At 48.1% G+C, this 15575-nt stretch overlaps 1 protein-coding gene across 3 annotated transcripts in view; it reads right to left on the bottom strand.

The window, feature by feature from the left end:
* CMTR1 (cap methyltransferase 1) overlaps positions 1-15575 on the bottom strand; it is a 57014-nt gene that overhangs the window by 28684 nt on the left and 12755 nt on the right. For all 3 annotated transcript variants that reach the window (XM_040430787.1, XM_040430788.1, XM_040430789.1), the window contains exons 11-16: positions 15150-15268; positions 14977-15073; positions 13574-13706; positions 12410-12589; positions 7370-7426; positions 2140-2197 (exon numbers count right to left, since the gene is read on the bottom strand). In XM_040430787.1, the coding sequence (XP_040286721.1) occupies positions 2140-2197; positions 7370-7426; positions 12410-12589; positions 13574-13706; positions 14977-15073; positions 15150-15268 (644 nt within the window). The remainder of the gene's footprint in view (positions 1-2139; positions 2198-7369; positions 7427-12409; positions 12590-13573; positions 13707-14976; positions 15074-15149; positions 15269-15575) is intronic.

Raw genomic sequence — 15575 nt, forward strand, 5'->3', positions numbered from 1 at the left:
GGAAAGGAGCGCAGAAGGAAAGGAGGGCAGAAGGAAAGGAGCGCAGAAGGGAAAGGAGCGCAGAAGGGAAAGTAGCGCAGAAGGAAAGGAGCGCAGAAGGGAAAGGAGCGCAGAAGGAAAGGAGGGCAGAAGGAAAGGAGCGCAGAAGGAAAGGAGCGCAGAAGGAAAGGAGCGCAGAAGGAAAGGAGCGCAGAAGGAAAGGAGGGCAGAAGGAAAGGAGGGCAGAAGGAAAGGAGCGCAGAAGGGAAAGGAGCGCAGAAGGGAAAGGAGCGCAGAAGGGAAAGGAGCGCAGAAGGGAAAGGAGCGCAGAAAGAAAGGAGCGCAGAAGGGAAAGGAGCGCAGAAGGAAAGGAGCGCAGAAGGAAAGAAGGGCAGAAGGAAAGGAGCGCAGAAAGAAAGGAGCGCAGAAGGAAAGGAGCGCAGAAGGAAAGGAGCGCAGAAGGAAAGGAGCGCAGAAAGAAAGGAGCGCAGAAGGAAAGGAGCGCAGAAAGAAAGGAGCGCCATATGGTTTTTGCTGGACTGGCCTTTGGGCGCCATATTGTATTTCAAAAGACCCTGAGGTACCCCCACAGTGAAAACCCCCAAAAAGTGACCACATTTTGGAAACTACACCACCCGAGGCATTTTTAAGCGGTGCACTGAGCAACAGGCATTTCATAGAATTAATAACACTTGGCCGTGAAAATAAAAATTTTTTTTTTTTTTACAAGAAAATGGTCCTTTAGGCCCAAACTTTCTTTTTCACAAGGGATAACAGGAGAATGTCACCCCACAATTTCTTACCCATTTTCTCCAATTGTGGTTGTAAACTGCTGTTTGGGCGTCTGGATTTTCTAACTTGGGATTTGCTGAAATGCTCGTCGAGAGCCATAACTTTTTTATTTTTGTTAACTTCGCTGTGTGAGGACTTATTTTTTGCGGGACAAGCTGTAGTTTTATTGGCACACTTTTGGGGTACCTTTTGGCTTTCCGATTACTTTGGGAGGTGAGGTGGGCAAAAATGTAAATTCTTTCAGTGTTTTGATTTTTTATGAAGTTCACCATGTGGTATATATGATTTGATAACTTTATTCTGCAGGTTGATACAATTATGGCGATAACCGATTTATATTATTTTTTCATATTTTAACATAATAAAATCACTTTTTATTAAAAATGTGTTGTATTTTGCATCACCGTATACTAACATCTGCCGGCGTAGAGGTCTGGGGGCTTGTCTTTTGCAGGACAGACTGAACCATTTTGGGGTATATAAGACTTTTTGATAACTTGATATCATGTTTTTTGGAAGGTGAGGTGACAAAAAGATGCTTTTTTGGCCTATTTTTTTTTTACATTTTTACAGCATTCACCTGATGGGCTAGAATAGATCATGTGATATTTTTAGGACGCAGTGGTAACAAATATGTCTATTTATTTCTATTTTTAACAATTTTTTAATGACTTAATTGGGGAAAAGTGTGCTTTTTTTACATCTGAAACTTAAATTTTTATAAAACACTTTTTTATTTTACACTTTGTGTCCCCCCATAAGGTCATACAAGACCTCTGGGGGACATTTAACATCACTTTTTATTTTATTCTACTACTGATTTCTCCTGTAACTGGGACTGACATAGGAGCCCCAGTGACAGGAGAAATGCACCCCCCAGTATACAGCGCTGTACAGCCTCACTGTAGGGCTGGTCACGGACCACCGGGGGCCGGAACAGGAAGCGGCATAGCGCTTCCTCAGCTGTATACACAGCGCTCCTCCCACTGTGTATACAGTGATCTAGAAGGCAGGGACACCCAGGAGCGGTCCCTGCCGTCACTGACAGCGGACCCCCGCTCAGCAGCTCTAAAACGTCCATTCAGAGATGAGTTCCCACCCTACAGCACCCCTCCCCCGCTTACATGTGAATATACTCTAGTCACACACAGTGCGGCGGTGTATGAGAATCGGTAATGCAGCTCTAATACGTAAGCCAAGACCCCACAATGGTCGCTCTGACAAGACACCATCATATACAGGACACAATGGTGAAGCCAAGTTTATCTCCAACTTCTCTGTGTGAGGGAGCGTTCTAAACATCGCCTGTGGCCCTGACTTCAGGATCACGCTGGAGTGATGTAAAATCTAGAAGGCAGGGACACTTACCCCCCACAGCTTCAGGCACTCTTTCCGCAGATCGGCCTGGTGGGGCTCGCTCAGGGACCTGAAAACAATCACAGCAGAACATGAACACCATGCAGACTTCACCTTCTCCAAACACTGGCTAAAGGCCACGGACGCCTAGACACCGAAATGTACTGTTCATTTACTTCCGGGATATAAAATCTTCCAATTCTGCAGATTGTGTGCAAGTCCTTCACCTAGCAGCTGGTGCAGAATGTGACATAAATCAGCAGAGCTCTGCTTCTGACGGCGCGCTGCTCTCCCCCTCCCTTCTCTCGCTGTAAGATATCGCAGACGGGTGGGGAGGAAGGCATCCAAGAAGACCACCACAAACTGATGGCATTGTACCAAAAGACAGCACACATGAAAGTCTGCAGGGGGGCTGGTGTGAATTACACAGGCTGTGTACCAAGGCACAGGTCCTGGGGGGGGGGGGGGGACACAGACCTCACATCCAGCATGTATTACTGGGGGGACACACAGACCTCACATCCAGCATGTATTACTGGGGGGGACACACAGACCTCACATCCAGCATGTATTACTGGGGGGGGGACACAGACCTCACATCCAGCATGTATTACTGGAGGACACACAGACCTCACATCCAGCATGTATTACTGGGGGACACACAGACCTCACATCCAGCATGTATTACTGGAGGACACACAGACCTCACATCCAGCATGTATTACTGGGGGACACACAGACCTCACATCCAGCATGTATTACTGGGGGACACACAGACCTCACATCCAGCATGTATTACTGGAGGACACACAGACCTCACATCCAGCATGTATTACTGGGGGACACACAGACCTCACATCCAGCATGTATTACTGGAGGACACACAGACCTCACATCCAGCATGTATTACTGGAGGACACACAGACCTCACATCCAGCATGTATTACTGGGGGACACACAGACCTCACATCCAGCATGTATTACTGGAGGACACGCAGACCTCACATCCAGCATGTATTACTGGAGGACACACAGACCTCACATCCAGCATGTATTACTGGGGGACACACAGACCTCACATCCAGCATGTATTACTGGGGGACACACAAACCTCACATCCAGCATGTATTACTGGGGGACACACAGACCTCACATCCAGCATGTATTACTGGGGGACACACAGACCTCACATCCAGCATGTATTACTGGAGGACACACAGACCTCACATCCAGCATGTATTACTGGAGGGGACACACAGGCCTCACATCCAGCATGTATTACTGGAGGACACACAGACATCCAGCATGTATTACTGGGAGGACACACAGACCTCACATCCAGCATGTATTACTGGGGGACACACAGACCTCACATCCGGCATGTATTACTGAAGGACACACAGATCTCACATCCAGCATGTATTACTGGGGGACACACAGACCTCACATCCAGCATGTATTACTGGAGGGGACACACAGACCTCACATCCAGCATGTATTACTGGGGGGGGACACAGGCCTCACATCCAGCATGTATTACTGGGGGACACACAGACCTCACATCCAGCATGTATTACTGGAGGACACACAGACCTCACATCCAGCATGTATTACTGGGGGACACACAGACCTCACATCCAGCATGTATTACTGGGAGAACACACAGATCTCACATCCAGCATGTATTACTGGAGGGACACACAGACCTCACATCCAGCATGTATTACTGGAGGACACACAGACATCCAGCATGTATTACTGGGAGGACACACAGACCTCACATCCAGCATGTATTACTGGGGGACACACAGACCTCACATCCAGCATGTATTACTGAAGGACACACAGATCTCACATCCAGCATGTATTACTGGGGGACACACAGACCTCACATCCAGCATGTATTACTGGAGGGGACACACAGACCTCACATCCAGCATGTATTACTGGGGGGGGGACACAGGCCTCACATCCAGCATGTATTACTGGAGGACACACAGACCTCACATCCAGCATGTATTACTGGGGGGGGGCACAGACCTCACATCCAGCATGTATTACTGGGGGACACACAGACCTCACATCCAGCATGTATTACTGGGGGACACACAGACCTCACATCCAGCATGTATTACTGGAGGACACACAGACCTCACATCCAGCATGTATTACTGGAGGACACACAGACCTCACATCCAGCATGTATTACTGGGGGACACACAGACCTCACATCCAGCAGGTATTACTGGGGGGGGACACAGACCTCACATCCAGCATGTATTACTGGAGGACACACAGACCTCACATCCAGCATGTATTACTGAGGGGGGGGGACACAGACGTTACATCCAGCATGTATTACTGGAGGACACACAGACCTCACATCCAGCATGTATTACTGGAGGACACACAGGCCTCACATCCAGCATGTATTACTGGGGGACACACAGACCTCACATCCAGCATGTATTACTGGGGGACACACAGACCTCACATCCAGCATGTATTACTGGGGGACACACAGACCTCACATCCAGCATGTATTACTGGGGGGACACAGACCTCACATCCAGCATGTATTACTGGGGGGACACACAGACCTCACATCCAGCATGTATTACTGGGGGACACACAGACCTCACATCCAGCATGTATTACTGGAGGACACACAGGCCTCACATCCAGCATGTATTACTGGGGGACACACAGACCTCACATCCAGCATGTATTACTGGGGGACTCACAGGCCTCACATCCAGCATGTATTACTGGGGGACACACAGACCTCACATCCAGCATGTATTACTGGAGGACACACAGACCTCACATCCAGCATGTATTACTGGAGGACACACAGACCTCACATCCAGCAGGTATTACTGGGGGACACACAGGCCTCACATCCAGCATGTATTACCGGGTGGGACACAGACCTCACATCCAGCATGTATTACTGGGGGGACGACACAGACCTCACATCCAGCATGTATTACTAGGGGACACACAGACCTCACATCCAGCATGCATTACTGGGGGGACACACAGACGTCACATCCAGCATGTATTACTGGGGGACACACAGACATCCAGCATGTATTACTGGGGGACACAAAGACCTCACATCCAGCATGTATTACTGGAGGACACACAGACCTCACATCCAGCATGTATTACTGGAGGACACACAGACCTCACATCCAGCAGGTATTACTGGGGGACACACAGGCCTCACATCCAGCATGTATTACCGGGTGGGACACAGACCTCACATCCAGCATGTATTACTGGGGGGACGACACAGACCTCACATCCAGCATGTATTACTAGGGGACACACAGACCTCACATCCAGCATGCATTACTGGGGGGACACACAGACGTCACATCCAGCATGTATTACTGGGGGACACACAGACATCCAGCATGTATTACTGGGGGACACACAGACCTCACATCCAGCATGTATTACTGGAGGACACACAGACCTCACATCCAGCATGTATTACTGGAGGACACACAGACCTCACATCCAGCATGTATTACTGGGGGGACACACAGACCTCACATCCAGCATGTATTACTGGGGGGACACACAGACCTCACATCCAGCATGTATTACTGGAGGACACACAGACCTCACATCCAGCATGTATTACTGGGGGACACACAGACATCCAGCATGTATTACTGGGGGACACACAGACCTCACATCCAGCATGTATTACTGGGGGGACACACAGACCTCACATCCAGCATGTATTACTGGGGGACACACAGACCTCACATCCAGCATGTATTACTGGAGGACACACAGACATCCAGCATGTATTACTGGGGGACACACAGACCTCACATCCAGCATGTATTACTGGAGGACACACAGACATCCAGCATGTATTACTGGGGGACACACAGACCTCACATCCAGCATGTATTACTGGGGGGACACACAGACCTCACATCCAGCATGTATTACTGGGGGACACACAGACCTCACATCCAGCATGTATTACTGGAGGACACACAGACATCCAGCATGTATTACTGGGGGACACACAGACCTCACATCCAGCATGTATTACTGGAGGACACACAGACCTCACATCCAGCATGTATTACTGGGGGACTCACAGGCCTCACATCCAGCATGTATTACTGGGGGACACACAGACCTCACATCCAGCATGTATTACTGGGGGACACACAGACCTCACATCCAGCATGTATTACTGGGGGACACACAGACCTCACGTCCAGCATGTATTACTGGGGGACACACAGACCTCACATCCAGCATGTATTACTGGGGACACACAGACCTCACATCCAGCATGTATTACTGGGGGGACACACAGACCTCACATCCAGCATGTATTACTGGGGGGACACACAGACCTCACATCCAGCATGTATTACTGGGGGGACACACAGACCTCACATCCAGCATGTATTACTGGGGGGGGACACAGACCTCACATCCAGCATGTATTACTGGAGGACACACAGACCTCACATCCAGCATGTATTACTGGGGGACACACAGACCTCACATCCAGCATGTATTACTGGGGGACACACAGACCTCACATCCAGCATGTATTACTGGGGGACACACAGACCTCACATCCAGCATGTATTACTGGGGGGACACACAGACCTCACATCCAGCATGTATTACTGGGGGGACACACAGACCTCACATGTCTGTAAGGGCAGGTTCACATCACGTTTGTGCCTCCGTTTGATGTATAAACACAATACACCACGTTCTTGTATCCTTGTACTTCTGGTGAAAGGATGCCACTGTATCGCATCAGTCTTAGGCATCCGTTTAACGTATACGTTTTTTGGATACGTTAAATGGATGGGAAAAAACGTGATGTGAACCCACTCTAACTAACAGGTTACAAAATGAATATCAGGGGGTCTGAAGATAATTTTTTTAGTCTCTGATTTCCCAATTCGCTTCTACATTCCACATTGAAGTCAATGGGGGAGGGTAAAATAGCTAGCATTTACTTTATGCAAATTTTGTCCAAATTTCTGCTGCCAAAAACGCGCTGGCCACAGAGGGCGGTCAGCCGACTGATCTGCCGCTGTATTGTATACGGCGGATCTTAGCCGTGTGAACCCGGCCTGAAGTTCCCTGAGGAGCCCAGGTAGCAGGGGTCCTGTACCCGACACACAGCAGCGCAGCTTCATCCTGCAAATTAATACTACCGGCCAGTAACGGTTTTACTTACGAGTCCTGGACGAAGGCGTGGATTTTAGCCAAAGCTTTTATCTGAAACTCACAATAACTGCAAGAAAAAGAAAGTCAGGTACATAAAGTCATCAGGCGGCTCAGAATGCTAACAAGAATGTTAACAATTCACTGACAACAAGCAGAAATACTGCAAACAGTAAAGAAAATACAACTAAGGGTACCTTCACACTAGTTTTGTCCCCATGCATTCTGAATGGAGAGAAATCCGATCAGGACGTCTTCAGTTCAGTCACTTTTACGGTATTTGGCCGGAGAAAATACCGCAGCATGCTGCAGTATTTTCTTCGTCCAAAATTTCGGAACACTTGACGGAATGCCGGATCCGGCGTTATTTTCCACTAAAATGTATTAATGCCGGATCCGGTATCAAGTGTTCCAGAAAAACTGATCCAGACCTTTAAAAATGTGAAAAAATATATATATACCGGATCCGTTTTTCCGGATGACACCGGAGAGACGGATCCGGTATTTCAATGCATTTGTCAAACGGATCCGCATCATGAAACAAATGGTATCCGTTTGCACACGGATTTCCAGATCCGGCAGAGAGTTACGGCCACAGAACTGCCTGCCGGATTCCTCTAACGCTAGTGCGAAAGTACCCCAAGGCTACTGTCACACTAGCAATTTTGTTGGATCCGGCAAGGTTCAGCAAAAACGCTTCCGTTACTGATCATACAACCGTCTGCATCCGTTATGAACGGATCCGGTTGTATTATCTGTAACATTGCCAAGACGGATCCGTCATGAACTCCACTGAAAGTCAATTGGGGACGGATCCGTTTCTATTGTGTCAGAGAAAACCGATCCGTCCCCATTGACTTGCATTGGGGGTCATGCCGGATCCGTCTTACTCCGCATCCCAGGACGGAAAGCAAACTACAACATGTTGCGGTTTGCTCTCCGGTCTGGGAACGCAACTAAACGGAACGGAATGCATTCTGGTGACTCTGTTCTGTTCAGTTTTGTCCCAATTGACAATGAATGGGAACAAAACTGAGCCCATATGACGGATCTCAATAACGGAAAACTAAAACGCTAGTGTGAAAGTAGCCTAAGCATATCAAAAAGCTGATATCTCTCACAAACCCTCAGCTGTTCCAAATCTTGGAGATTCCAAACCAAAATCCTTTACTCAGCGACAAATGTGGTGAGCTCCCTCTAGTGGTGGCAGTATAATCTGTATGTAGTGAGCTCCCCCTAGTGGTGGCTGTATAATCTGTATGTAGTGAGCTCCCTCTAGTGGTGGCAGTATAATCTGTATGTAGTGAGCTCCCTCTAGTGGTGGCTGTATAATCTGTATGTAGTGAGCTCCCTCTAGTAGTGACTGTATAACCTGTATGTAGTGAGCTCCCCCTATCGTGACTGTATAATATGTATGTAGTGAGCTCCCTCTAGTGGTGACTGTATAATCTGTATGTAGTGAGCTCCCTCTAGTGGTGGCAGTATAATCTGTATGTAGTGAGCTCCCTCTAGTGGTGGCAGTATAATCTGTATGTAGTGAGCTCCCTCTAGTGGTGGCTGTATAATCTGTATGTAGTGAGCTCCCCCTAGTGGTGGCTGTATAATCTGTATGTAGTGAGCTCCCCCTAGTGGTGGCTGTATAATCTGTATGTAGTGAGCTCCCTCTAGTGGTGGCAGTATAATCTGTATGTAGTGAGCTCCCCCTAGTGGTGGCTGTATAACCTGTATGTAGTGAGCTCCCTCTAGTGGTGGCTGTATAATCTGTATGTAGTGAGCTCCCTCTAGTGGTGGCTGTATAATCTGTATGTAGTGAGCTCCCTCTAGTGGTGGCAGTATAATCTGTATGTAGTGAGCTCCCTCTAGTGGTGGCTGTATAATCTGTATGTAGTGAGCTCCCTCTAGTGGTGACTGTATAATCTGTATGTAGTGAGCTTCCTCTAGTGGTGACTGTATAATCTCTATGTAGTGAGCTCCCTCTAGTGGTGGCTGTATAATCTGTATGTAGTGAGCTCCCTCGTGGTGACTGTATAATCTGTATGTAGTGAGCTTCCCCTAGTGGTGACTGTATAATCTGTATGTAGTGAGCTCCCTCTAGTGGTGACTGTATAATCTGTATGTAGTGAGCTCCCTCTAGTGGTGACTGTATAATCTATATGTAGTGAGCGCCCTCTAGTGGTGACTGTATAATCTGTATGTAGTGAGCTCCCTCTAGTGGTGGCTGTATAATCTGTATGTAGTGAGCGCCCTCTAGTGGTGGCTGTATATTCTGTATGTAGTGAGCTCCCTTTAGTGGTGGCTGTATAAGCTGTATGTAGTAAGCTCCCTATAGTGGTGGCTGTATAATCTGTATGTAGTGAGCTCCCTCTAGTGGTGGCTGTATAATCTGTATGTAGTGAGCTCCCTCTAGTGGTGACTGTATAATCTGTATGTAGTGAGCGCCCTCTAGTGGTGACTGTATAATCTGTATGTAGTGAGCTCCCTCTAGTGGTGGCTGTATAATCTGTATGTAGTGAGCGCCCTCTAGTGGTGGCTGTATATTCTGTATGTAGTGAGCTCCCTCTAGTGGTGGCTGTATAATCTGTATGTAGTGAGCTCCCCCTAGTGGTGGCTGTATAATCTGTCTATAGTGAGCTCCCTCTAATGGTGGCTGTATAATCTGTATGTAGTGAGCTCCCTCTAGTGGTGGCTGTATAATCTGTATGCAGTGAGCTCCCCCTAGTGGTGACTGTATATATCTGTATGTAGTGAGCTCCCTCTAGTGGTGACTGTATAATCTGTATGTAGTGAGCTCCCTCTAGTGGTGGCTGTATAATCTGTATGTAGTGAGCTCCCCCTAGTGGTGGCTGTATAACCTGTATGTAGTGAGCTCCATCTAGTGGTGGCTGTATAATCTGTATGTAGTGAGCTCCCTCTAGTGGTGGCTGTATAATCTGTATGTAGTGAGCTCCCCCTAGTGGTGGCTGTATAACCTGTATGTAGTGAGCTCCCTCTAGTGGTGGCTGTATAATCTGTATGTAGTGAGCTCCCTCTAGTGGTGGCTGTATAATCTGTATGTAGTGAGCTCCCTCTAGTGGTGGCTGTATAATCTGTATGTAGTGAGCTCCCTCTAGTGGTGGCTGTATAATCTGTATGTAGTGAGCTGCCTCTAGTGGTGACTGTATAATCTGTATGTAGTGAGCTCCCTCTAGTGGTGGCTGTATATTCTGTATGTAGTGAGCTCCCTCTAGTGGTGGCTGTATAATCTGTATGTAGTGAGCTCCCCCTAGTGGTGGCTGTATAATCTGTATGTAGTGAGCTCCCTCTAGTGGTGACTGTATAATCTGTATGTAGTGAGTTCCCCCTAGTGGTGGCTGTATAATCTGTATGTAGTGAGCTCCCCCTAGTGGTGGCTGTATGATCTGTATGTAGTGAGCTCCCTCTAGTGGTGTCTGTATAATCTGTATGTAGTGAGTTCCCCCTAGTGGTGATTGTATAACCTGTATGTAGTGAGCTCCCTCTAGTGGTGTCTGTATAATCTGTATGTAGTGAGCTTCCTCTAGTGGTGACTGTATAATCTCTATGTAGTGAGCTCCCTCTAGTGGTGGCTGTATAATCTGTATGTAGTGAGCTCCCTCGTGGTGACTGTATAATCTGTATGTAGTGAGCTTCCCCTAGTGGTGACTGTATAATCTGTATGTAGTGAGCTCCCTCTAGTGGTGACTGTATAATCTGTATGTAGTGAGCTCCCTCTAGTGGTGACTGTATAATCTGTATGTAGTGAGCGCCCTCTAGTGGTGACTGTATAATCTGTATGTAGTGAGCTCCCTCTAGTGGTGGCTGTATAATCTGTATGTAGTGAGCGCCCTCTAGTGGTGGCTGTATATTCTGTATGTAGTGAGCTCCCTTTAGTGGTGGCTGTATAAGCTGTATGTAGTAAGCTCCCTATAGTGGTGGCTGTATAATCTGTATGTAGTGAGCTCCCTCTAGTGGTGGCTGTATAATCTGTATGTAGTGAGCTCCCTCTAGTGGTGACTGTATAATCTGTATGTAGTGAGCGCCCTCTAGTGGTGACTGTATAATCTGTATGTAGTGAGCTCCCTCTAGTGGTGGCTGTATAATCTGTATGTAGTGAGCGCCCTCTAGTGGTGGCTGTATATTCTGTATGTAGTGAGCTCCCTCTAGTGGTGGCTGTATATTCTGTATGTAGTGAGCTCCCTCTAGTGGTGGCTGTATAATCTGTATGTAGTGAGCTCCCCCTAGTGGTGGCTGTATAATCTGTCTATAGTGAGCTCCCTCTAATGGTGGCTGTATAATCTGTATGTAGTGAGCTCCCTCTAGTGGTGGCTGTATAATCTGTATGCAGTGAGCTCCCCCTAGTGGTGACTGTATATATCTGTATGTAGTGAGCTCCCTCTAGTGGTGACTGTATAATCTGTATGTAGTGAGCTCCCTCTAGTGGTGGCTGTATAATCTGTATGTAGTGAGCTCCCCCTAGTGGTGGCTGTATAACCTGTATGTAGTGAGCTCCATCTAGTGGTGGCTGTATAATCTGTATGTAGTGAGCTCCCTCTAGTGGTGGCTGTATAATCTGTATGTAGTGAGCTCCCCCTAGTGGTGGCTGTATAACCTGTATGTAGTGAGCTCCCTCTAGTGGTGGCTGTATAATCTGTATGTAGTGAGCTCCCTCTAGTGGTGGCTGTATAATCTGTATGTAGTGAGCTCCCTCTAGTGGTGGCTGTATAATCTGTATGTAGTGAGCTCCCCCTAGTGGTGGCTGTATAATCTGTATGTAGTGAGCTCCCTCTAGTGGTGACTGTATAATCTGTATGTAGTGAGTTCCCCCTAGTGGTGGCTGTATAATCTGTATGTAGTGAGCTCCCCCTAGTGGTGGCTGTATGATCTGTATGTAGTGAGCTCCCTCTAGTGGTGTCTGTATAATCTGTATGTAGTGAGTTCCCCCTAGTGGTGATTGTATAACCTGTATGTAGTGAGCTCCCTCTAGTGGTGTCTGTATAATCTGTATGTAGTGAGCTCCCCCTAGTGGTGGCTGTATAATCTGTATGACCGTCCTCACCTCTCATTGGAGCGCACCATGTAGTCATAAAACTGCCGGTCGCCCCTCAGCACTTCCAGGGGCACCACCAGATTCACGTCCTGCTCAGAGTTACGCAGCTGGTTCAGGCGAAGGTTGACAGTGAACAAGTAGTTGCGTACGTCCTCTGTGCCCACCTTCAGGCCGCGGCCCACCACGTACCTAGGGAGAGGGCAAGACGACTGCTGGTCACCTGCCGGATTACTGGCCATTCTGCTCCCAGAAGTACTGTGTCTATGGGGTACGTCTCCAAGTAGGATTACAAATAGACTTGTCACGATACCAAAATTTTGATTAGATTTCGATACCATAATAAAGTATTGCAATACTCGATACTATTTGACACCACGCGGAAAAAAGATAAAACTCCAAAAAAGCTGCGTGCATTCCTTTTTTATGGCACTGCGCAACCAATGATCATAATACTGGGGGGGCGCACTGCGCAACCAATGATTATAATACTGGGGGGGCACTGCGCCACCAATGATTATAATACTGGGGGGGCGCACTGCGCCACCAATGATCATAATACTGGGGGGGCGCACTGCGCCACCAATGATTATAATACTGGGGGGGGCGCACTGCGCCACCAATGATTATAATACTGGGGGGGCGCACTGCGCCACCAATGAAGATAAGTAAATAAGTAACCCATTAATACAAACACAGGAGGCGGGTGCCGGCGGCAGAATCACATAGCTGGCACCTGACCTCTATGACAGGGCGCTGCGATCCGCGACAGTTAACCCCTCAGGTGCCGCACCTGAGGGGTTAACTGCTGCGGATCGCAGCGCCCTATCACAGAGGCCGGGTGGCGGCTATGTGATTCTGCCGCCGGCACCCGCCTCCTGTGTTTGCATTAATGGGTTAGTCATCATTGGTGGCGCAGTGGCCACAGTCCCTCCTCCTCCCGTCTCTCTTCTTATTAGCAGCAGCGGCTGCGGAGGAGAACATGGAGCTCGCTGAGAGCAGTAGCGCAGCCTAGTATCGTGAAATTTCAAATCCCGGTATCGAAACGATACCGGTACAAAAGTATCGATCTGGTATTGATAATTCGATACCCGGTGCAACCGTAATTACAACCCATGTGTCCGAGGCCTAGGAGACCAATCTCACCTACCATCAGCCATGTCCGTGACCACTCACCTTTCGGAGTTAGCCGGCCGGCTGGTGACTGGCTTGAAGAGAGACACACGCTCAAAGCAGCAATACAGCAGATAGATGAGACCCACGCTGAACGGGGTGAAGAGGTCAAAGGTCTTACAGATGAAGTGTCCTCCTGAAAGAAATCATATGTAAGAAACTGCAGGGATCACCCCCAGCAGCCAATCAGACCCAGAGCAGTGATCATTTAGGAGATAGGGATTACCCCAGCAGCCAATCAGACCCAGAGCAGTGATCATTTAGGAGATAGGGATTACCCCAGCAGCCAATCAGATCCACAGCAGTTATCTAAGTGATCAGCTATGAGATAGGGATCACCCCCAGCAGCCAATCAGATCCAGAGGAGTGATCTAAGGGATCAGATATGAGATAGGGATCACCCCCAGCAGCCAATCAGATCCAGAGGAGTGATCTAAGTGATCAGCTATGAGATAGGGATCACCCCCAGCAGCCAATCAGATCCAGAGAAGTCATCTAAATGCTTAGATATGGATCACTTCCAGCAGCCAATCAGATCCAGAGCAGTGATCATTTAGGAGATAGGGATTACCCCAGCAGCCAATCAGATCCACAGCAGTTATCTAAGTGATCAGCTATGATATAGGGATCACCCCCAGCAGCCAATCAGATACAGAGAAGTAATCTAAATGCTTAGATATGGATCACCTCCAGCAGCCATTCAGATCCAGAGAAGTAATCTAAATGCTTAGATATGGATCACTTCCAGCAGCCAATCAGATCCAGGAGGAGTGATCTAAGGGATCAGCTATGAGATAGGGATCACCCCCAGCAGCCAATCAGATCCAGAGCAGTCATCTAAATGCTTAGATACGGATCACTTCCAGCAGCCAATCAGATCCAGGAGGAGTGATCTAAGGGATCAGCTATGAGATAGGGATCACCCCCAGCAGCCAATCAGATCCAGAGAAGTAATCTAAATGCTTAGATATGGATCACTTCCAGCAGCCAATCAGATCCAGGAGGAGTGATCTAAGGGATCAGCTATGAGATAGGGATCACCCCCAGCAGCCAATCAGATCCAGAGCAGTCATCTAAATGCTTAGATACGGATCACTTCCAGCAGCCAATCAGATCCAGAGAAGTAATCTAAGGTATTAGATATGAGATAGGGATCACCCCCAGCAGCCAATCAGATCCAGAGAAGTAATCTAAGGGATCAGATATGAGATAAGGATCAACCCCCAGCAGCCAATCAGATCCAGAGAAGTAATCTAAATGCTTAGATATGGATCACCTCCAGCAGCCAATCAGATCGAGATCAGTGATCTAAGGACTAGATATGAGATAGGGATCACCCCAGCAGCCAATCAGATCCAGATCAGTGATCTAAGGACTAGATATGAGATAGGCGAGATAGATCTCACCTGTTCTGACGACAGACAGTCCCACCAGGATCTGGCAGAGCAGCAGCTGTTTGCTGAGGATCTCCTGGATGTTCTCCTGACCCTCCACAGAGAAGCCCTGTGAACAGAAGACATCATCACCGACAGTGTCCATCACTGCAGACACCCTCCGTATCTGGACCCGTCCCACCTACCCCATCCGCCATCATGAAGTGACAACCCTTGTGATCTGTGTAGTCCATCACAAAGTTGCGAAAGGCTGTGATGTTCTCTGGACGAGTGACATCCCCGTCGCCGTCCACCCCTCCTTCACCTGCAACGCAAGAAAAGAAAAATCTACAGAAACCACAGAAAGGAGACCGTGGGGAAAAGTCACAACGTACAGAGTAAAGACCTCTGCTTGCTGTTAGGATGTTGTTGACATTCTGACCTAATACTTGTCACAGCTGAGCTTTTGATACAATGTATTAGTCTACTCTGTGAGGCAAACACTGCAGCAGGAATCCCTCTCCTGCCCTGAGAGGTTGTTACAATGTATCAGTGCAGCGCTGGGGTCCAGGGCTCAACCTCTGGGTCTTTGCAGAACGTTACAATGTTGATTTGTTTTTTTTTTAATTGGC

The sequence above is a fragment of the Bufo bufo genome, chromosome 4 (genome assembly GCF_905171765.1).
Source record: "Bufo bufo chromosome 4, aBufBuf1.1, whole genome shotgun sequence".
Taxonomy (NCBI): domain Eukaryota; kingdom Metazoa; phylum Chordata; class Amphibia; order Anura; family Bufonidae; genus Bufo; species Bufo bufo.